Source organism: Corvus kubaryi, unplaced genomic scaffold, assembly GCF_017639235.1.
Source record: "Corvus kubaryi isolate FWS band 111438036 unplaced genomic scaffold, C.kubaryi_AGA036_p1.0 136, whole genome shotgun sequence".
In the NCBI taxonomy this organism is placed as follows: domain Eukaryota; kingdom Metazoa; phylum Chordata; class Aves; order Passeriformes; family Corvidae; genus Corvus; species Corvus kubaryi.
This window is the reverse complement of record NW_024580670.1, coordinates 8,906,407-8,928,200: the sequence shown is the minus strand read 5'-3', so window position 1 is coordinate 8,928,200 and position 21,794 is coordinate 8,906,407. Positions and strand designations below refer to the sequence as shown.

Sequence of the window (21,794 nt, the reverse complement as noted above, 5' to 3'; positions counted from 1 at the left end):
TGAGGGCCGCGGCGGCGGGCAGGGCCCGGGGGCGGTGGGAGGCCGGGATGTGGCCCGTGGTCGCGGGGCTCGGGGCGGCGGAGAGCGAGGCAGGCGGCGGATGGCGGTGGTGGCGGCCTGTGACAGGCCTGAGTGGAGAGATTGTGCGAGGCGGCAGGAGCTGGGGCGGCGGGGGCTGAGAGTGGGGCTCGGCAGGACGGGCCCAGCGCGGCAGCCCCGGGCAGGAGCCGGCGCTGTGACCTCGTGCTCTGCCCGCCGGGGCCGTTCAAACAAACACCATTCACACAGACACCGTTCACAGTCCCTTTCCCCTCCTCCGGTGCCCGAGGCCGGGCAGCAGCGCCCGGGGGGCCAGGGGCCGCTGGCTGCTGTCTGGACGCTCTCATCACTGCTCATGGCCAGCGGGTTGGAACTAGATGATCTTCAAGGTCTCCTTCCAGCACAAACCATTCTATGATCGTCCCCAGAATGGGGGAGCTGGGCCTGCCGGGTTCCTCACTCAGCACAAGGCTCACTGCTGTCATGATGCGTTGGGGGCGCAGTGATTTCCACATGGGTTGGAAGTATTTTGTGTGACAGTGCTGGCTTGAGTAGCTGCCCCAGGGGGCTCTGTGCTTGCCCTGGCTCCACCCGTGTGTCAGGTATGCCCAGAAACTCAAGTAAAAGGCAACCTTGAGCTTTGGGATTTCTGATCCCTCAGGGGAACAAGAAACAGAAGGTGACAAAAGTATTTGTGTGCACGAGGGACGTGTTTCTGTTGACTGTATTTAGGTCATGGAGGATCTAAAAGTCCATAGGGAAAAGATGCTGTTGGGATAGCCAACCTTCTTTGCAGCTACCCCTGTAAAGGCCTTTGGGCACTGTTGGGGAGTGCTGTGGGCACGAATCAGGGAGCTCCTCCTGCCAACTGCTAAACCTGCCCCAGACACGGGGCACAAATTCCATCTCATTGAACACCTTCTTCTGTCCCTCCCCGTCTGGTGCTGCTGTGGGGAGGAGTGGCCCTTCTCCTTGGCCTCTTGCTCCCTTTCCTCTGGCCAGTCAAAATATTTGCAGTCTCAGCATGAGCTGGGTTGGGAAACAGCTCTGGGGTAAGACACACTTGGGAGAAAGCCCCAGCTGGCACCTGGATCTGGTACACACCACAGCACAAAGGCAGGGAGAGCAGAGGACAGAGAGGCACCTCTGCTCCCAGTAGCAGCATGGCCAGGCTTCCCTGGCTCCGGGAAGGTTTTGTAGGAGTGCCCAGCTGATCAGGTAGTTCCCAGAGGTTCACCTGGCATCTAGCCAGAGTGGCCTCTTGCCATCTCTCCCCTACAGTGACTCCTACTGTGCCAACAGGAGTGGTGCCAAAACCTCTGTGCCCCCGTGCACCCAAGGGCTGAACATGCTGGTTGTATGTGTGTTTCCTGGTGGCAGAAAGGCAAAAAGTCTCCAGTTTGCCTGTTCTAATCCCTGAATAACCTGTGCTTTGCCTGCACTCCTCCAAAACCTTGAGGTGCCTGTAGCAGCCTCAGGTTGCCATCAGTCTGGCAGCTGAAATGGGCAGAGCTCCAGCCTCCTTGGTTCCTGCCTGCCATGAGGAGTAACTGTCAGCAGAGCACCCAAGGGAGCTGAGCCCTCAGTGAGGCATGAGAGCAGCAGGCTTCTCTTGGAGGAGTGACAAGGAGGCACGCAACCCTGTCTCTTTTCCTCACCACTTCTTGGGCAGAGGCCTGTCCTTTCTCAGCCTCCAGGACCCTTCTCAGAGCTTGCTTTCACCCTGCCTAGCAATTACCCTGTGCCACCCCTTTGGAGGTGGAGGAAGGAGGCAATAGAGCCTCTCCTGACCCTGCATGAAGCAGTCACTGCTTCTTGTGTCCCACTTCTCATGGGGTTTTCACCTTAGAGGCAAAAGAAAAACAACAAAAAACGCTTTCCCATGTTTGCTGAGCCCAGCTGAGCTTCTTCAGCACCAGGAAGCATCTGTAGCCAACCTGTTTGGGTGTCAGTGGGGACTGGAGCTGAGTGACAGCATGCAGCTGGCATCAGAGGGTCTAGCCTGGAGAATCACAGCCATGTTTCCTGCTGTGAGGGCCCTTCCCATTCCCTCTGGAGCCAGAAGTGCTTCTGCATCCTGGAGAGACCCAGTGTGTGCAGCAGCATGGGGATGACTCTGCTGCCCTCCCACAGCTCTTTGGGACTGATGCTGGACCCTGCTCAGCATCCCAGTCTCCCGGTCACTTTGGGACTCTCCACCGCGGGTGGCAGGAGTTGTCTGTGCCAGGCAGTCAGGCTGGACTCGGCTTTTCACTTGCCTTCAGTGGCTCTTGGTTGTGAGGGCAGGTTGGCCTGAAGAGAAGTGGTTTGGATGCAGCACCTGTCATGGGCCTGGCTTTGTCAGAGCTGAGAGCAAGACCAGGCTGCTTTGCTCTCTGGGGTCCCTCTCAGTTTGTGGCTATAGCTCCACATTTGTGGCTACTTGTTGCCCCAAACATTTCTAGAACACAAATGCCCTGGCAACGTGGGGTGGGCAGTACAGGACTGGCAGCGTCCTCCCTCTGACCGAGTGTCTCCCTTGGAGGTCCCTCCTGCCACTGGCCATGCCCACGCACAGCAAGGGGTCTGTGCTTGATGCATGGGTGAAAGCAGAACTGGGTGTTCCTGAGGGGCAGCTTGCCTCCCACTGAGGGAGAGGTAGGCTCAGTGGAGCTGGGCTAGGCCAAAGATGCTGTTGGGCTCGGCTCCATGTCCTCAGATGGGAGCCGGGCCGTGGGATGCCTGTGAATCAGTGCACTGGGAGCTGCGGCAGGCAGCTGGCACATGGAGGTGGGCAGGATCTGTGCAGCTGGGCCTGTCTCCCTGCTGCAAACTCCTGCAGGCTGGTGAGCACTGCCAGGGTCAGGGTGTGCAGCCGGGGCAGCGAGGGAGGAAGCCTCCCCAGCTCTCTGCTCTCACCACCTCCACGGAGACACCTCCAATGGGACTGTTTTCAGTGGGTTGTTTCAGTTCTGCTCTCTCAAAGCCCTGAACATTGCAGGGTGATGCTGATGAGTGCAACAGACCCCTGGGCCAGCAGCTCCCAAACCCTGTAGGGGAGCTGGCTTTGTAGGGAGGGCATGTCTGAGGGGGCAGGGGTGAGCAACCTACGTGCCCTGCTCAGCCTGCTCTTTTCCTGGGGCACAAGGAGCAGAGGTGTCCTGTTTCCAGGCCAGGCCCCGCTGACGCTGTCTGTAAACTGGCTGGGAGATAAATATTCAAGGTGCAGTCATACTGGTTAAACTCCTGGCTAGTGGGCGAAGGGGGAGGAACTCTCCTTTTGCCAGGGAGCTCTGCTCTCATCTGTCATGGGAGACTGTCTCAGGCCTGCTTCCTTCTTAGGGCGTTACTGGCTCCTATTCTGGCCCTGTTACACAGGACACTGTTTGACTGAAATAGCTGTTGCTCCAAGCTATGTGACAGGCTCCCCCAGTTGACTCTGGAGGCTCAGTTTTGCAGATCCAGGCCTCCTCATGTCCTTACCCTTGCCTGTGTCTCCAGGTGTTGTTAGCACCAGCGGCTCCTCTGGGCCAGTGTTGCTGTAGTGGGAGCCATGAGCATGACACTTGCTTTCCAGGTTTTTAATGCGTGGCACATACTGAAGACCCCCGGTTGTATGTTGGGAGCTCTGACAAGCCCATGCTTTTGGCAGTAAGCATTGTAGCAGCTGTGATGAGGTAGGTTTCCTCACTGAGTGCTGCATGGGGCTTCCCATAAACACCACGGTGAAGGTCATGTAAGCGCGCTGGCCCTGAGGCAAAGAGTGGATCCTGATGCTGTTGGGCCTTTTCCACCTGCTCCTTCTGCCATGCTCGCTCTTTCCTCTCTTTAGGCCACTACTTCCTTGCCAGAGAGTTTGACCACAGAGAGTCGCCAAGATAGCTGGGCCAGGAAGAAAACGTCGCACCCCTGACCCAGACTCCATAACCGACCCCGGTGGGCTGTTTGTGTCCTCCAAACGGCTGAAAATGTCCAGCAGCACAAATGCCCCTGGCCAGAGGAGAGTGTCTCGGGGCTTGGATGATGCTACCAACAAGAAGAAGCAGAAGGATCGAGCCAATCAGGAAAGCAAGGAAGGTGAGAGCCCCTTAGCATCACTGTGGTGAGCGGGCCCGTAGTGTCTCAGCCCTGCAGCCTGGGAGCCTCGCAGCCATCTGCTGCAGGATAAGCAGATTTGACTAATCGCTTCCTGCAGCTTATGGTAACCCCTGTGATGTGGGATCTTCTTTGACACAGTGTCCTCCCTGGACCTGTAACCTCCTTCCTTTGGGCACTACTTAGCCCCAGCGATGTTAGGAAGGTTGGGTCTGTGGCCTTGTTAGCTAAAGTTCGGAGTTGGCCTTGGTGATTGTTTCTAGACTCTGCTTTTGACTGGGTGTGATCTGCCCCAATCCAGCAGGAGTGGAACTGAAACCTGTGGGTGCTCTTGCAGCTGGAGGCAATGCTGCTTCTTTCCCATCGGTTTGCTGAGGCCAGGTGTTGTGAGGCAGTGACCGGGTGTGCAAGGCCTGCGGGTGGGGCTGGTGCTTTAGCTTCTGAGTCAGGATAAGGTGTGGCTCAGGTGAAATAGTTGCTGTAGAGTAATTCCTTCTGTAACTGCCATGTATCCTTTGACAAAAATGATGCTTCAGGTGCAGGGAATGCCTGTGGGCAGGATGCCGGCAAGAGTTTCTGTGGCTCTGAAAAGCTGTTTGATTTCCATGCCTGCTCTGTTATGATTGTTGTAACCTCAAAATCACAGGGTGTTTTATAGGCCAAGGTAATTGAGTGCTTGGTGAGGTCTGTGCCAGAGCAGCCAGGCACAGTCCCTGATGCGAAATCCCACAGTGCAGAGCACAGCGTTGTGCTTTCTCTCACGTGGGAGGAGTACACCTCTTGTAGGGCCTGATTCGCTGCATCCTCTGATGTAGGGGCCTCCTTGAGGGCAGCCATGCTGCCCCCATCCCCTCTGTGAGAGGTGATGAGGGGCTGTAGATCCTCCAGGCAGTGCCACTGCTATGCTTCTCACCCTGCCAGCCCCACCGGCACCTTTGCACCAGCGGTGTGGTGGTCAGCAGAGGTTTCCTACTGGTTTGTAGCCAGTCAGGGGAGGCAGTGACAGCCCTCTGAGTATTCCCGAGTGGAGACCACAGCTCCTGTTGGCACTCTTTCTCTGCTCCAGGAGAAGGTGCTGTTGTTTTGGGTGCCTTGCCTGGCAGAGCTCACTGTCCTGGGTGGGTAGAGCAGGCCTGGAGACATTTCTGGCTGTTGGAGGTATTTCTGTGGAGAGCAGGGATTAGGTGTCAGGTCAGTTTGGTTCCCCACCCTGATCTGGAAGGAAGTTTCAGATGTGGATGTTGGCAGCTTGTGCAGGAATGGAAATGTTAAAGTGCAGCTGGGCCATGTGGTTCTCTGGTTACAGCAGAATTGGTTTGAGGATGACCAAACACCAGGTTCTTTCTGTCAGATCAAGACAGGACTCCTCTATATGGCTGGGGGCTGGGGTCTGGTGCACCAAGCTGGGCCACACAGCTGAGCCTGGATGCCACAAGCTCCACAATGAGATGTGCCTCAAGAAAGCACCTGCCTGCATGGTGCAGTATTGTGTTGCTCCCACTGTGGTTCTGCTTAGACTGGGATATGGTGGTATGGCTTGGAGCAGCTGTCCTGAGGCTGACTTGCTGGAAGTGTGAGAAAGCAGAGGAGGGAGATGAGCAGCACATGCAGAATGAAAGGCCTGGACACGGATTCAGGGTAGAAGGAGGTGATGTGTGAAGTTTTGGGCATCAGCTTACTGGCCTGTGTTGTGAGGTGACAGAATGACACACCTGCCTGCGCTCTGCTTCTTTGCCCACCAGTGTCTTGCCCTGAGCTCGAGCAGGCTGAGACTGCCCAGGAGAAGGACTCAGAGGAGGGTAAGTTGAGGTGTGTGCCAGCTGCCAGTGCACGGCCATGGAGTGCCCTTGCCAAGGGATCTGAAGCTCTCACCTTGTTGTGCCATGCTCTGGCATTGAGCAGAGCTAACCTGAGCACTCCCTTGCCTCAGCATTTATCTTAACAGTATGTGGCCTTCCCAGGGGTGGAGAGGGGCTGTCTGCAAGGAAGAGGCCCTGGGCATGTGGCAGGCTGCTTGCAACTCAGGTGTCATGGTGCTGTGGAGCACAGCCCTGGGACATCTCACTGCTGACACCTGCTCTGCTTCTTTGTGAGCAGGACATCACTATGAGCTGGGAACATCCCAAGCTGTGTCACCTTGTGGGCAGCATTGGCTGGTTTCTGTCTCAGTCCAGGCCTGCTTTGAGGACAGAGTAGGACATCCTCGTGCCCCAGGGGTAGAACAAACCTGATTGAAATCAAGGTGATCGAAATCACTTTTTTGCCTTCAAGACTTCAGGGCACCGCAGGGCCACACCTGGAGCCTGGCAGGCACACAAAGTTCTGCCTGCACTGGAGTATCACTGCTGCACTCTTTTTTCACCTGTTGCAGTGTACTTACCTGGCTGGCTGGCCTGCTGATGTTTCAGCCATGTTACCCATGCTCACCTGACAGGAGTACAGTGCTTTGATGGTTGCAGCTGGGCTGCTTGGTTTGCATATGCAAAGGGGAAGTGGCAATTTTTGATTGTGGTCAGAGTCCACTTAAATCCCCCAGAGTAACTCTGTGGCTTCCTCGTTCCTTGGGAAAGCAATAATTGTTTTGTTGTTGGCAGGAGCCACCCCTTCTTCCCAGCTGCCGCTGCTGCTTGTGGCAATGCCAAGAGCAGCACTGCCTTTCTGGCCTCTCTGGTTCCTACCAGGATTCATCTGCCCTGCTGCAACACGTGCTCTTGTTTGTGCCCTCTGTGACGAGGGCAGGTCCCATTTAACTGTCATGATCTCTGTTCCTGCGCTGACCTCCTTAACTGTGTGTGTGTTCAGGCTTTTGTTCCCCGGCCAAGGAGTGGGCACTTCAGGCTCATACCCCAGCAAGTGGGTGATGCTTCCCTCCCTTTCCCTAGAGCTGCTGCTAGACTGGAAGCAGAATGCCGATGAGATCATTATCAAGTTGAACTTGGGCAGTGGAGCTCTGAAGGCGGAGGACGTAGATGCTGCTTTCACTGACACAGACTGTGTGGTCAAACTACCAGGTATGGAAATAGAGCAACTGCTGCAGGCATTTCTCCATTGGGACTTGGCACAGCTCTGGGCCAAGCATGGGGTTGCAGCAGGAAGACATCAGACTTTTCCCTCAGAGGCAATGCCCTGCTGTCAGCTGGCACAGCCTCAGGCAGCAGACAGGGCTGATAGGAGAGCATTGTAGAGCTGGGGAGGGCAGGAGTTGGCCTCTGTGCCAAGTGAACAAGTGCCCACTGCTGCGCCGGTGCGTCTCTGTCCCCTGCTTGCTGGGATGGCTGAGTCAGTCCCGGGTATCCTTTGGAAAAATTACTGTGCCCCTGAGGGCAGGGAGGCCCAGGGCCTTCCCGCTGGGAAGGAGGCCAGCCAGATGTACAAAGCAAATTCAGGGAAGCTGGCTGGAGCCCTGGAAGGCTCCTGGGGTATGGTGGCAGCCTGCCTGCAGCCTTCTTGGCTCTGAATGAGTGCTTCCTTCATCCTGGGGGCAGGTGAAAGGGTGCTGTGGGTTAGGTGACAGCTGCCTGGAGCACTGCCTGAGGTACTGATTCCCCTCTGCTTTACAGACGGGCGCCAGTGGAGCTGTCAGTTCTATGAGGAGATCGAGAGCTCCTGCAGCAAGGTCCAGTGCAAGAAGGGCAACTTTCTACAGCTTGTACTTCAGAAGAAGATCCCACTCCATAACTGGTCTTCACTTCTGGTGAGGAGGGAATGATCTGCCTTTTTAAGGGAGCTTATGGAGCCCTGGGGAGCTGGGGTGACCTCTGAGCCCCCTACTTTTGAGCTGCCCAGGGAGCAATGTGGGGCACATCCTGCATCCACATGCTGCATGAGCCATCTGTCACTGTCCCAGGGAGTCATATGCCTGTTTCTGCCTGCCATGCATCTCCAGGTTCTGGAGTAGAGTCCTGGTGCAGTCTGGGAAGGGGGAGTGAGCGTGAGGATAGGAAGCCTGAAAGGTGCTGCTACCTAAATAACCTTCCCACTGTGCTGCATTGCCTTTTACAGAAGAAAAGGAAAGACGGATCCAAAGAACTGGCCAAAGGGGCCGCATGCTGGGAAAATGGGAAAGAGAAAGCTGCTTCTGCGGAGTTGACCCCTGAAGAGCCAAGGGCTGAAGGCACAGAGCCACCAAGATCCCGGCGGGAGCCCTCCAACCCCAAGCGTGCTCCGGGAAGAAGTGAGGCCCTGGGAGGGAAAAGCCCAGCCAGCCCAGGGACACAGAGTGGCCCCAGCGCCAAGCGGGCAGTATACCTCAAAGTGGCTCCCACTGAAGAGGAGCTGAATGCCAGAGTCACCGGGAACACGGAGCCCAGCAAAGGGCACAGCGGGAGGGCCAGTAGCCGCCGCAACGTCAGAGCCAGCCAGGTCGATGCACCCGCGGCCCTTGCAGACCTCTCACTGCCCCTGGAGAAGGTACCTGGGGACCTGGCTGGACCTGGGTACCCCTGCTTCCTCAGCCCTGTAGGGGATGCAGGACCCATCCCTGACCATGGGGATGAGGTGGGCTCCGTGATGCTGAGGGCTGACAGGAGGACCTGTGGTGGAGGAGCAGGTGAAGTGAGGACCCTGCAGTTGCTGGGCTGTGGTGCTAATGGGGCTGAGCTGGCATGGGATGTGTGGGGGAAGCAGGTGGTGTGGAGCTGTGCCTTAGGGCACCCCAGGGGTGACAGTGTCTGTGTGTCACTGTGTCTTTCTGTATTGAAAGGCTGTGGTTTTGGCCAAGGAGACTGTTCCAGTGGAGATGCCACCTCTTGCAGCTACCACGGAGGTGTTCCCCCACCGTGTTGCCGCCTGTGTTGAGAAGAGAGTCCTGCAGCCAGGCAGCCCTGCTGAGGCCTTGCGGAGCCGGGACTGCCTGCCTGTCTTGGGAGAGAGCTCTAAGGCCATCCCAGTGGGCACCCCTCCCATGGGCAGAGATGGTGAGAAGAGGGACTGGTCCAAGGATGATGTGGGTCTGGAAGCAGCAGCTGATGGTGAGTGGCCAGAGCCTATGGAGTGAGCCTGGTCAGGAAGGTCCATCTGCTCAGGACCTTTCCTGGGTCAGCTTGCAGCCTCAGCATGCAAGGAAGATAACCTTTCTCTCCATGGCTTTCCTTGCTCAGAGCCAGAACCTTTTGTAAGCCTGACCTTTGTCAAGAATGACTCATACGAGAAGGGCAACGATCTGGTGGTGGTGCATGTCTATGTGAAGGAGATCCACAAGGAGACATCCAAGGTGTTGTTCCGGGAGCAAGACTTCACGCTCGTGTTTCAGACGAGGTACAAGTTTGTCTCGGGATGATTCCAGGCTACTGCAGAGCTCCTGATTGTGGCTGGGCTACTTCTTTGTTCACCTCTGCTCACTCCCAATTTCTCTGCAGTGATATGAACTTCCTTCGTCTCCATCCTGGCTGTGGGCCCCACACGGTGTTCCGGTGGCAGGTGAAGCTCAGGTATGACTCCTGTCCTAACCCACACCAGGACAACGGAGGTGAGAGTGCAGTGCTAGAACAGGAACCAGTCCCAGCTGGCGGTTCTGTGCAGGGAATGCTCATTTCTGCATCTGGAGGTTTCAGTTACACCATACTGCACTAGTGCCCTGAGCCTGGTCTGCCTTGGCTGTGTGCTGGCTTGCAGGGGAAGAAATCCCAGTGCCTCCTTGCCTGCAGTTCACCCCAGACTGTTCTAGAGCTCCTGGGGACAGCCAGACCAGCCTGTGTGTCCTTTGGGTGGAATATGCAGCAGGAGGCAGCCAAGCAGAATGGATGTCAGAAAAGGGGCACTTTGTGTGTTCAGTGTGGCCAGGCTTGAGGGTTTCCACCCTGCTTTGCCAGGGCTACCTCAGGATCAGTGCTAGCAGGGTTCTTACTGCCTGGAGGGCGTGGCTCTGCCATGCAAAGGCTTTGGCATGTCTGAGACTGCTGCGGGTCTGGGGCACCTCTGACTTGCTGTGTGCCTTACAGGAACCTCATTGAGCCAGACCAGTGCACGTACAACTTCACGGTGTCTCGCATTGATGTCTGCCTGAAGAAACGCCAGAGCCAGCGCTGGGGAGGGCTGGAGGCTCCAGCCACACGAGGTCTGCACCCTGCCTTCTTGTCCTGCCTGCCTGCTGCACCGCAGTGGGGCATGGGCCCTCCTCACCACTCCCAGCTGCCAGCTGGTGCCAGATCCTCTGGCATGGGATTGTGGGGAAGTAGAGGGGCTGAGTGGATGCAGGTAGGAGGGATGTGAGGCAGAGTGTGAGCCAAGTGATAGGGGAAGGGCACTGCTGTTTCCCTTGCTCACGGGAAAGAGGGGTAGAAGAGAGCCTGTGTGCAAGTGTGGACTGAGCAGTTCAGCCCCACTGTGGGCAGCGCGTGGTGCTGCTAACCACAGGCCCACCCTTCCCCCTTTTTAAGGTGCAGTGGGTGGTGCAAAGGTTGCCATGCCTACAGGCCCTACCCCTCTGGATAAGAACCCTCCGGGCAGTAACCAGCACCCCCTCTCCAGCAAGGAAGAGGCCCGAACCAGTGACAAAGAGAAGCCGCGTGTGGAAGATGGGGCTCTGGATGGCGTGGCAGCCCGTACGGCCCCAGAGCACGTGGCAGTGAAGCAAGAGCCACATATTCCTTCGGTGAGTGTGGCCACAGTGGATCTGACCTGGATAGGGGAAAGAGGGACACCTCCTCAGTGTCACTCTGGAGGCTGGCAAAGTATTCCTGGAGGAGGAGGCAGTGCTCCTCAGTCATAGTTGGCAGGATTAGGGACAGCTGTTGGCCTGTCTGTCCCAGTCCAAGTGGGAGATGGTGTGATGGCTCCAGCCCTCTCTGGAGAGTTTCTTGGGCTTTTGAGTTCCTCTGGTGTTCCCAGAGAGACTCCCTGAGTGCCGCACCCTCACACCTGCCTCTGCTTTGGCAGCCCAAACCGACGTGTATGGTGCCACCAATGACACACAGCCCAGTGAGTGCCGAGAGTGTGGAGGATGATGAGGATGAGGATGAGAAGAAGAAGGTCTGCCTGCCCGGCTTCACAGGGCTGGTGAACCTGGGCAACACCTGCTTCATGAACAGTGTCATTCAGTCCCTGTCCAACACCCGGGAGCTGCGTGACTACTTCCATGGTGAGCCCACACTGGGAGCACAGCAGAGCTTGGCCACTCAGATGATGAAGCCAGCCACTCTGAGCTCCTGCATTTCTTACAGATCGGTCCTTTGAGTCAGAAATCAACTACAACAACCCGCTGGGGACGGGCGGGCGCCTGGCCATCGGCTTCGCCATGCTGCTCAGAGCACTGTGGAAGGGCACACACCACGCCTTCCAGCCCTCTAAACTGAAGGTAGGGCTCCTGGCACTGGTGCTCAGCAGGAAGTGCTGTGGGTTCCCAGCATTCCTCTGTGGGCACCTGGCTGCCCTGCAAGTGCCACAGAGAGCTGTGGGTGTGGGTGCAGCCAGGGTTTGTGTGTGGGGCAAGCAGTGCTGCCAGGGGTCTGCTGGCCAGCCCTGACGACTGTGCTCCCCACAGGCAATTGTAGCCAGCAAGGCCAGCCAGTTCACTGGCTATGCCCAGCATGATGCTCAGGAGTTCATGGCCTTCTTGCTTGATGGCCTGCATGAGGACCTCAACCGCATCCAGAACAAGCCCTACACAGAGACTGTTGACTCGGATGGGAGGCCTGATGAGGTGAGGGTGTTCCACCCCCAGAGTTACTGGGAGAGCAGCCTGGGTGGTCTAGTGAGGTGCCAAGCCTTTTCTTCCTGCAGGTGGTAGCTGAGGAGGCTTGGCAACGACACAAGATGAGGAACGACTCGTTCATAGTAGACCTCTTCCAGGGCCAGTACAAATCCAAGCTTGTGTGCCCGGTGTGCTCCAAGGTACGGCAGCCCTGGAAGTTCTGTCCCTGTCCTGGCTGTGCAGAATCAGTCTCCTGACCCTCAGAGAGCACAGGTCACAGGGCAAGGCTGGATCTTGGGTCCACTGGATCTGCTGCTCAGCCACAAGAACTTCCCACAACTGAGTGTGCGTTTGTATCTGCAGGTGTCTATTACATTTGACCCCTTCCTGTACCTCCCCGTGCCCCTCCCACAGAAGCAAAAGGTGCTGACTGTCTACTATTTTGCAAAGGAGCCACACAAGAAACCAGTCAAGGTAAAGGATACCTTCTACCCTGGGGAGGGAGCCTGAGAATGCTCCTGGAGGTGCCCCAGGCATCTGGTCATGTGCCAACTGGCTAAGCCCTGTGTTAAGTAAGGGCATGCCTTAGTGTGGTGTGACTAATGTGGCACTTTCTCGGTGGCAGTTTCTCGTGAGTATCAGCAAGGAGAACTCCAGTGCCATGGAGGTACTTGACTCAGTGGCCCACAGCGTGCGCGTGAAACCAGAGAACCTGCGCCTGGCAGAGGTGAGAGTGCTGGGCAGATACCTGCTCTGGAGGGTTAGGCTGCTATAGTAGGGCCTGGGATGTCCATCTTTCCCTTTTGTGAGGTGGTGAGCTGAGCACAGCATCCTTGAGCTGCTGCTCTTCCCACAGCTCACTGTGAGGCTGAGGTCTGTGGCTCTCTGAGGAGAGGACACATAGGGCAGCCCTCACACGGCCATGCTCCACTGCCTTCCTGGCAGGTGATCAAGAATCACTTCCACCGCATGTTCCTGCCGTCTAACTCGCTAGACACGGTCTCGCCGACGGACCTGCTGCTTTGCTTTGAGGTGCTGTCCCCAGAGCTGGCCAAGGAGCGCGTGGTGGAGCTTCAGGTCCAGCAGGTAAGAAAGCATATTGGGACTACTGGGAGGGATGCAGGAAGGCTGAGCCGTAAGTGGGACTGAGCAGGAGCAGCAGAACCGCACACAAGGGCGATTAGCTACACGGATGCCCACTGAGGCTGCCTTGTCCTGCCCCCGTCTGTCCTTGCCCTTCCCTGTCCAATGGGTCCTTTCTCCTGCAGCGCCCGCAGGTGCCCAGTGGCCCTGTTGCCAAGTGTGCGGCCTGCCAGAAGAAGCAGCTGCCAGAGGATGAGAAGCTCAAGCGCTGCACGAGATGCTATCGAGTCGGTTACTGCAACGTGTGAGTTGGCTTGGTGCCTGGCAGGAAGGGGGGTCTCCTGCTGTGAAGGGCTGGATGGAAAAGCTCTTCTTGCTGGGAGAAGGTGGGATGGGTCTGCCCTTTGGGATGGAGCCAGCTGAACTCCTGGTGCTCCCCTTGTCCCCAGCACACCCCTCTGGCCCTGCACTGCTCCTTCCCAGGCTGTTCAAGGATGCTGAGTTCAGCAGGGGCTGTATGTGTTACAGGGCATGTCAGAAAACACACTGGCCAGACCACAAGGCTTCATGCCGTCCCGAGAACATTGGTTTCCCCTTCCTCATCAGCGTGCCCGAGTCCCGCCTCACCTACGCCCGCCTGGCCCAGCTGCTGGAGGGCTATGCAAGGTGAGAGTCCAGGGAAGGAAGGTGCTTCTGCCCTGGAGCTGAGCTCAGCCTTGTGTCTGGCCAGCTCTAAATCCCACCTCCTTGCCCAGGTACTCAGTCAGCGTGTTCCAGCCTCCATTCCAGTTGGGCCGGATGTCACCAGAGCAGGGGCTGCAGCCTCTGCACTCAGACAAGCTGGAGCCCCTGGCCAAGAGCAGCTGTGCAGCAGCCACCTCCACCCCTGAGCTGGGAGATGGGGACAGGGCTTCCAGCCTCCTGCAGGAGCCCCCACTCTCACCAGCTGGGCCTGAGCTGCACCCAGAGACGGGGGATACTACCACTGTCCGGAGCAAGGTCCTGACAGCCAGGAGTTCCCTGCTGAGCTTGGATTCAGGGTTCTCTGAGCACATGGAGTCGCAGGATGACAGCTGTTGTGAGAAAGAGCCGTCCTATGAGAGAGCTCTCAAGCCAGAAGGTAAGAGGTGCTGAAGTGCTAACTGTGTCTGTGCCAGGAGCTCAGGCGATTCTCCCTCCTTGGGGTGACCTCCCACCACAGCATCACTTCTCCTCTTGTGAGCTTGGTCTGGAGACTCTTGGGAACACAGATGAGGCCCTGGGAGCTTTGTTTTGGCAGTGCTGCCTCACCTGAAATGCCTACCTACCCACGCTCTGCCGTGCCCTGGCAAAGCCCAGGGTGTAGAGCAGAGACCTGATGAGGAAAGAGGCTGGAGCGCTGTGTTGCTGTGGGAGAGGTGGAAAGGCAGGGGCGGGCAGAAGCCTCGAGTCCTGTGGGAGCAAGGCAGAGCTGGTGCTGGCTGAGCCCCTGGGGGCTGTGAGCAAAGCACTTCCCTCTCTCTGACTCAGCTGCATGGGACCAGCCTCTTGCGGTCGGCTGCCTGGCTGTCACGTTTCCAGACATTCGTCTCAGGATGGCAGCAATGTGCAGTGAAGGGGCAAGGCAGGCAGAGGAGCACAGCTTGCCAGGGGCAGGCGCCTGCTAAAAATAGTCAAGGACACGGGCACGTGGTTGTGTCCCTTCAAGGCCGTAGCATGTGAGGTGGGGGTGGGGGTGCTGCAAATTCTTGGCCCCTACGCAGGGCAGACAGGCAGTACCACCACAAATCTGTCCCTGCCTGTTCACAGCTGCCATCCCTGGGTACCAGCACACTCCAGACTCACTGAATGCCCGCGCCACACAGTTCTACATCACTAAGATCGACGCTGCCAACCGAGAGCACAAGCTGGAAGATAAAGGTGAGCCAGAGCCCTGTAAAGTGCCACCTTCATCCCTTACCACCTCTGGCAGGGTAGTGGATCTGCCTGGCAAGGGTGCCAGAGCCTGCCTGGCACAAGGTGAACCCAGGTGTGATGGTGGCCCACACTGAACAGTGAAAGCGGCACCTGACAGGGGAAGGAGGGGCTCTGCTGCGCAGAGCCTCTGCCTAGAAGCTCTTCTTGGGCATGACATTCCTGCTCTCCTCAGCAAATAAGCCAATTCCTTCCAACCTCATGTATTCTCAGAGGGTCTGTGACCTCTGGGTCATTTCTTTGTTTGAGTGGAATGCCCACACCCAGTGCTGTTTGTGAGGGTGCTGCTGACGGAGGGCTGTGCCAGTGTTGAGCCCTGCAGGCTGAGGGGCTCTGCTGCCCCAGCATGGTGAACCTAGCCAGGGGGCACCTGTCCCTTTCTGGAAGCACTTTTTGATTTCTGTATCTAACTGGGATGGGCAAGATTGCTCCAGCAAGGTGGCCTGCTCCAACCTGGTAGAGTATGTGTGTGACATCTGTGCCCCTTCACAGGTGACACCCCCCTGGATCTGACAGATGACTGCTCCCTTGCCCTGGTGTGGAAGAACAATGAGCGCCTCAAGGAATTCGTGTTGGTAGAATCCAAGGAGTTGGAGTGTGTGGAGGACCCAGGCTCAGCTAGCGAAGCAGCCCGGGCTGGCCACTTCACCCTGGAGCAGTGCCTCAATCTCTTCACCAAGCCCGAAGTCCTGGCCCCAGAGGAAGCGTGGTGAGGAAGCCGCAGGGCGGGTTCCAGCCAGCAGCAGCAGGGTTTCCCGGGAGCTGCCTGGGCCTGCATACTGTTTCTACTGGCAGCCAGGAACGATGGGCTGTCCCTCCCTGTGCACTGGGAAGGGCTAAGCCAGCAGGGAGCAAAGGTAGTGCTCTGTAGGACTGTGCTGGCCTGCCCTTGACAGAGGAGGCTGAGCCCTCCGACATACCCTCTGCCAGCCCTGCATGTGGGGACCCTGGGGCTGAGCTGAGCTGGAAGAACTGAGGCTCTCCCCACACCAGTAACAAGCACACTCTTCCCCTAGGTACTGCCCCAAGTGCAAGCAGCACCGTGAGGCTTCCAAGCAGCTGATGTTATGGCGGCTGCCCAACGTCCTCATCATCCAGCTCAAGCGCTTCTCCTTCCGCAGCTTTATTTGGAGGGACAAGATCAATGACATGGTGGACTTTCCCGTCCGGTGAGAGCCTGGGGACGATGTGCCTGGGTTGGCACTGCCTCTGCTGACCTGCAGTCCGGCCTGCATAACACTGATCACCCTTGATGGTCACCATGTCTCTCCACAGGAGCCTGGACCTGAGCAAATTCTGCATTGGTCGGAAGGGTGAGCAGCAGCTGCCTATGTATGACCTGTACGCTGTGATCAACCACTATGGAGGCATGATTGGAGGGCACTACACAGCGTACACCCGCCTGCCCAACGACAAGAACAGCCAACGCAGCGACGTAGGTGAGGATCTGTCACCCTCACCACCCCCCTTCTCCTGCAGCCGTGGTTTGTCTGCTTGCTTAACCCTTCGTCCTTCTCAGGCTGGCGGCTCTTTGACGACAGCACAGTCACCACGGTGGATGAGAGCCAGGTGGTGACCAGATATGCATATGTCCTCTTCTACCGCCGGAGGAACTCTCCTGTGGAGAGACCCCTGCCAGGGCATCCCTCAGACCACCGCACCGAGCGCACCCCCTCTGCTGAAGCCGCTGCAAGCCAGGTGAGCACTTGCGTCCCTTTCGGCACTGTTGGAGCCACAGAGCCTTGAAATGTGCTCAGGAGCCCACATGCAGGGCCTGCCCATCTTTGCCTGCACCCGGAGAGCCTGGTGCAGCTGTGGTGCAGTGCCTGCACCCCTTTGATACCAAAGAGCTTGTGCCGGCTGGGCATTGGAGCTTGTCTTGCCTCGTTCTCACTGTGAGCTTGGGACAGTCCCTGTCCTGAGGGATCACAGGAGAGCTGGTTTTGGTCATCAGTGTGGAATTGCTGGTGGGAGGGCACTGGTAGAAGAAGAAGGGGCCACAGCCTTGCCGGAGTCTGCACTAGAGGAGTGGTTGTGAGCAGTGCAGTAGGATCTGGTTGTGCCAGAGAGCAGTAAGAACTTGCTCTCCAGAGCTGCTTTTGACGCAGGGTGGGGGACACTTTCTGCTGGGGCCCAACTCAGGGCCAAGCCAAGTGCAAAAAAGGTAAATACCAGTGCTGAGCCAGAGGCCTGGCAGCCTTCACAGGGTGCTCTAGAGAAACCTGCCAGAGCGTGCTCTGTTGCTGGGTGGCCTGGGAGGGAGGGACTGGGGGTGGGCCAGATGGCAGGGTGCTTTAAGAATGCAGTGGTAGGGCATGGTTACACTGATCTTTGTGTGAAAGTCAGGAAGGCTGAGGCTGGGGCACAGTGTGGTGCCCACCTGGTCAGACCCCCTGCATCGTTGTGCTGCAGACTTTTCCCTCCATGCTCAGCACCTCTGCAGGCCCACAGAGTCTGAGGACAATGCTCAGTTCATCTCCAGCGTGACTGCACATGTATGCCCTTAGAGGCCCTTCTGGCCTGGCCTCCCTGCCCTTCTGGCTCATGCTCCCCTTGACCCAGTGCTGGTTAGGCATCGCAGTTCTGCCCTCTTGCCTGGGGACAGAAGCTGTCTGTCTCTGAGGCTGGGGGGGCTGTCTGGCATCTTGGTGTCTGCCTGCCTGGGCTGTTCCTGCCCTGGGGGGCTGTGCGTGTCCTGGAGCAGCTCCACTCACTGGGGGCAGCCTGAGCAATGAGAAGGCTGTACTGCTTTTTGCACACTGGTGGTGAGAGCCTTCAGGGGCCTAACTGGCCCTGTGGCTCACTGTATGCCCCATGGCGCTGGGGTTCATCAGGTTGCTCTGTGGCACTGGGGCTCATTGGGCCCCTGGCAGCGCCGGTTCCCCTGCAGTAATGGGATGCATTGGATCCCAGTGGGGCTCAGCAGGTCCCCAAGCACCCTGGACCACCTGCACCCTCCCTGGCACTGGGTGCCCTCCAGAGACCTGCGCCCTAACTGCTCTGCACGATCACCGACATGAAGGGCCAAGCTGTGGTTGGCTGCTTGTGGAAAATCCTCCTGGAAGCTGGGCTACGATTGGTTGTCAGAGCATTCCTACCTACCAAAGCAGAGCTGTGACTGGCTGTACTGGCACTGCGCCTCCTGCTCCTGCTGCTCCAGCTGGCTCTGGATTGGCTGTCATGTGAAAGATCCTGTTGGGATCACAGAAGCTGGGCTGTGATTGGCTGCTGTCTGCTCCCTTGCCTCCTGGACCCACCAATGCAAGTGCATCTGCTCCATCGGGATCCAGCTGCTGGCTTCACTCCCTGCAGTCCTGTGAAGACCCTGCCTGGTAGCTGCCCATGCTCCCTCCCACAGAGCCACCCACCGGAGCCCCACACACCAGAGACCCCGAAGAGCCGCGGGGGCGGGCGCGACCGCGATGGTGCTGCATGGGGAGGCGGGCTGGCTGGGCACGGGGCTGGGCTTGCAGGCAGCTGCCTGCCCCGGGGGATGGCGAGGGGTGTTGCCCGTTGTGTTCTCCAAGTGCTGACGCAGGTTTCCACATCGCAGGCTTCTCTGATCTGGCAGGAACTGGAGGCTGAAGAACAAGAGCTGCAGCTTGAGGCGCCCCAAAGGCCTGCAAGAAACTCCTGGAGGCCCCGTGGCCAGAAGCGGAGTCCAGGCATCCCCCCGCACCCAGATGAAGGCTGCGTCAGATACTTTGTCCTGGCCACCACGGCCGCAATTGTGGCTCTCTTCCTGAACGTCTTCTACCCACTCATTTACCAGCCCCGCTGGAGATAGGCCCAGGCGCGTGGCCAGCTGCAGGAGCAGGGCCGCCAAGGCACGCGCCGTCCTAGGATGCTATGAGAGCAGGACAGAAGACGCTGGGAAAGATTCGCCAAGGGAAGCATGGGGCTGTCGGCTCCTGCCTGTCTGCTCTGGCATCTCCTGTGCCAGCTGGCAGGCCTGTGTGGCCAGCCTGCTGCCTTGCCAAGGCACAGCCGAGAACCTGGAGCTCCTTTGCCCTTCTTTTGCTGCCCACTGGGAGTGAGGCAGACTTCATGACTACCTGCTGCTCAAGAAGGGATGTTGCTGCTGCAGTGAAACTGGGACCTGAGAGCCCCACGGGCATGTCAGCCATCTCTGCTTGGCTCCCAAGAAGGAAGTGGAGACCTGCCGGGAGGCTGCAGCAAGGGCAGGATGCCCTGACACGGGCCCTGGCTGGCCACCTCTCTCAGCTGTGCTGCTGCAGGAGCCTTGAGCACCCCTAGAGCTGGGGCTACCCGTGGTCCTTGGCCAGCCCAGTCTCTCCTGCCAGCCTCCTGCTGAGCCTCCTGGTGCCAGCTGCTTGTGCACTGGGAGTGGTGTGTGCCGCACTCCTGTGCTGGGGCTGGACAGGCTTGTCACCTAGGGCTTGTGTGCTTCCCTGCTCAGCCCTGGACAGCTGCTGGGGAGCCTGGCAATCCAGACTGGGGTGCCTGTGGTGAGCACTCATCTCTGTGGGCCACTGCTTCCCAACAGTCCCTGGGGCTACATGCTGGCAGCATCTGGGGGAGTTGGTCTCTTCAGGGCAGTGTGCACCTCATTTGCAAGGACACCAGCTGCCCATGCTGCAGGAGAGGCATGGGGTCAGGGAGCACAGGTATGACCATAGTGCGTTAATAAAGCCAGGTTTTCCAAAGAGATGCAGCGTTCCTGTCCTGTGTGCTGGGACTCCCACACAGAGGCGGAGACTCCACACTGGGGTCACCTGAGGCCACTCTGTGACCCAGCTGGCACCAGGACCATCCCTTGGGCTTTGCTGGGTGCCTGGTGCACCCTGTGTGGTAGCAGGCTCAGGGGAGAGCTCTGCCTGCCCATGCCATGGGGCACGGGCTGGGCTCTAGTCCCAGCTGTGGAGTGGTAGCCTCGCGGGACACGTGCAGGGCGTGGGGAGCCCAGCAGGGCCAAGAGCAGGCAGTCCCCTGGGGCTGGGGCACAGGCAGCAGCTCGAACAGTGTCTGACATTGAGACGTGTTGCCCTTGGCTGAGCGTGGCTCAGACAGCTCTGGCGTATTTGGGTGTGAGAGGTAACTTCAGAGCCCTGTGACTTTCTTTTCTGTCTCTGCTGCTGTGCCCTCAGCTGGCTTGGGAGGGATGCTTGGCAGTGAAGAGGTTCATCTGTGTTTTAGGCTGGGGCCTGAGCTGGACTCCCCCTACCTCTGTCCCACACCCTTCCTCTACGTGCTGAGGTTTACTCCACTCCCAAGCAGGTCCCAGCCAGGGAGCTCGGCAGGGCTGTGCTGTGGTCATGAGGTGCCTGTCCTGGAACAGTTGCCTCATTGTCTACAGCCCTGGGTCTCGGTGGCTTCCCCCGCTCACCCGTGGTGCTGGCCTCGTGGGTCTGAGTCAGTGCCCGGCGCCAGTGGGCTGACCTCTGCTCCAGCTGGTGCTGGTGCCCCAGGCTTGGGGCCCACAAGCTGCTGCCTGCACCTGCCTGCCCTCACTGGCGGTGGGTGGCCAGCAGCGAGGCCTGACAAGGTGCTCTCAGCCCTGGAAATTCCCTCTGGCCCTGCACTGTTCCTCAGACCTCTGGCAGGCGCTGGCAGCCTGCCCATGGCCCGTCACTGCCGCCCATGCTGGGGTGCAGGGCTCTGCTCTGACTGGCACTGGCTGAGCAGCCCTGGGGCGGGAGTGTGCTGCAGCCTGGCTCTCCTGCTGGGCTGGAGGGGCTGCCTCCAGGAGCCCTGGGCACGATGCTTCCCTCTGCCCTGCTGTGGGGTTTGCCACCAGCTTCTGCTCTCTAAGCCCAGGGGCTGCACATTCTGCACGTGGGGTCCCTACCCTGAGGGGCTGTGTCCCCCCAGGCACCCCTCTAGCCCTCCAGGAGCAGGGAGGGAGATGGGTGGGCGGGGTGCAAGTCTCCCTCTCATGCCCACCTTCTGCTTGCAGGGACTGCCCCCGGTGCCGTTCGGATCTGGCCTGGCCCCCGAAGGAGCCTCGCCGCTGGCTGCGGAAGGCCTCCCTGAGCGTTTCGCCAGCCCCGCCGAGCGCCCAGCCCCCTCCTACAGCAGCATGGAAGAAGTCGACTAGGGTGTTGTGGGGGGCCTGGCCTGGGGCTGTGGGCCAGGCCGGGCACTGGAGGGATGGGGGGTTGGGGGAGGGGGTTGGGGTTTGTCCTGCGCTCATTAAACTCTCTGAACTCCACTCGCCTCTGCTGCCTGCTATCTCTCGGGCCCCTGGTGAGCCAGGGCACCATGCCCCAGTCTGCTGTTGGGACCCCCAGCACCCTGCTGCCCCAGGTGTCCTCGTGCTCCAGTGTTCCTTGGTGTGACTTGGTGCTGGGTATTCCCTAAGATCCCTCAGGGACCGGTGTTTCTTGGTGCTATTGCCAGGTGTACTCCACAGCAGTGGGGGACACAGTGTCCCCCGGTGCCTGCTGCCTCTCTGCGTGCTCTGCTGCTGGCTGCACCCTGTTGTCCAGTGTCTCCTGGTGCAAATCCTGCCGCTTTAGTGCCTCGTGTCTTCTTCTGTTGTGCCCCGGTGCGGCGAGACGTGCAAGTCCCGGAGTTCTAGTGCCTGTTGTGCGCTGAAGTGCCTCATCCCCCGCTGCCTCTCTTGTCGCCTGCTGTCCCTAGCGCCCTGCTCCCTGGTGTCCCCGGGTGTGCCCTGCTGCCTTGTGTCCCTCGTGCCCGGTATCCCCCGTTGCCACGCCGTCCCCGCTGTCCGTAGTGCCCGGAATCCCGCAGGGTCTTCCTTGTCCCCCCGTGGCTCCCGCCTCGCCCGGGGGCCGGTGCCAGTGCGTCGGGACTGCAAGTCCCGTCAAGCCGCGGGCGGGTGGCGCGGCCAATGGGGCTCGGGGGGCGGTGCGGCCGGTCGCTGCCTCCGCCGCCGCCCGGTGCCGCGGCGCAGAGAGCCCCGGAGCGGCCGCGCGGCGCCGGCCCCGCAGCCCGGCTCTGAGCCGCCCGCCCGCGCGGCGGCACAGGCAGCGAACGCCCGCCCCACTGCCCGAGCCCCATTGGCCGCGCCACCCGCCCGCGGCTTGACGGG

General features: G+C 59.0%; 1 protein-coding gene across 7 annotated transcripts; it reads left to right on the top strand.

The window, feature by feature from the left end:
* The first annotated feature begins 150 nt into the window (after positions 1-150).
* On the top strand, positions 151-20,906 carry USP19 (ubiquitin specific peptidase 19). Of its 7 annotated transcripts, none has more exons than XM_042015870.1 (27): positions 151-3,695; positions 3,851-4,095; positions 5,856-5,912; positions 6,996-7,124; positions 7,674-7,807; positions 8,116-8,523; positions 8,816-9,083; positions 9,213-9,369; positions 9,471-9,542; positions 10,053-10,168; positions 10,527-10,705; positions 10,990-11,191; positions 11,274-11,407; positions 11,594-11,752; positions 11,833-11,943; positions 12,107-12,217; positions 12,369-12,470; positions 12,689-12,829; positions 13,012-13,130; positions 13,355-13,492; positions 13,582-13,946; positions 14,615-14,725; positions 15,272-15,488; positions 15,796-15,948; positions 16,055-16,218; positions 16,299-16,477; positions 18,333-18,607. In XM_042015870.1, exons 2-27 carry the CDS (start codon positions 3,987-3,989, stop codon positions 18,564-18,566), a joined length of 4,269 nt encoding a protein of 1,422 aa, XP_041871804.1. In that variant the 5' UTR covers positions 151-3,695; positions 3,851-3,986; the 3' UTR covers positions 18,567-18,607. The 7 variants fall into 7 exon arrangements, with proteins under 7 accessions (XP_041871804.1, XP_041871787.1, XP_041871796.1 ...); XM_042015853.1 differs by having other exon boundaries at positions 152-3,695; positions 10,497-10,705; XM_042015862.1 differs by having other exon boundaries at positions 153-3,695; positions 10,491-10,705; positions 18,351-18,607.
* The last annotated feature ends 888 nt before the right edge of the window (positions 20,907-21,794 follow it).

Bases quoted from the DNA above. Each gene is read 5' to 3' on its own strand.
- USP19 (XM_042015846.1), top strand. From the start codon at position 3,987: ATGTCCAGCAGCACAAATGCCCCTGGCCAGAGGAGAGTGTCTCGGGGC. The intron at 4,096-5,855 runs GTGAGAGCCCCT...TTTGCCCACCAG, and splicing joins CAATCAGGAAAGCAAGGAAG to TGTCTTGCCCTGAGCTCGAG. The intron at 7,125-7,673 runs GTATGGAAATAG...TCTGCTTTACAG, and splicing joins CTGTGTGGTCAAACTACCAG to ACGGGCGCCAGTGGAGCTGT.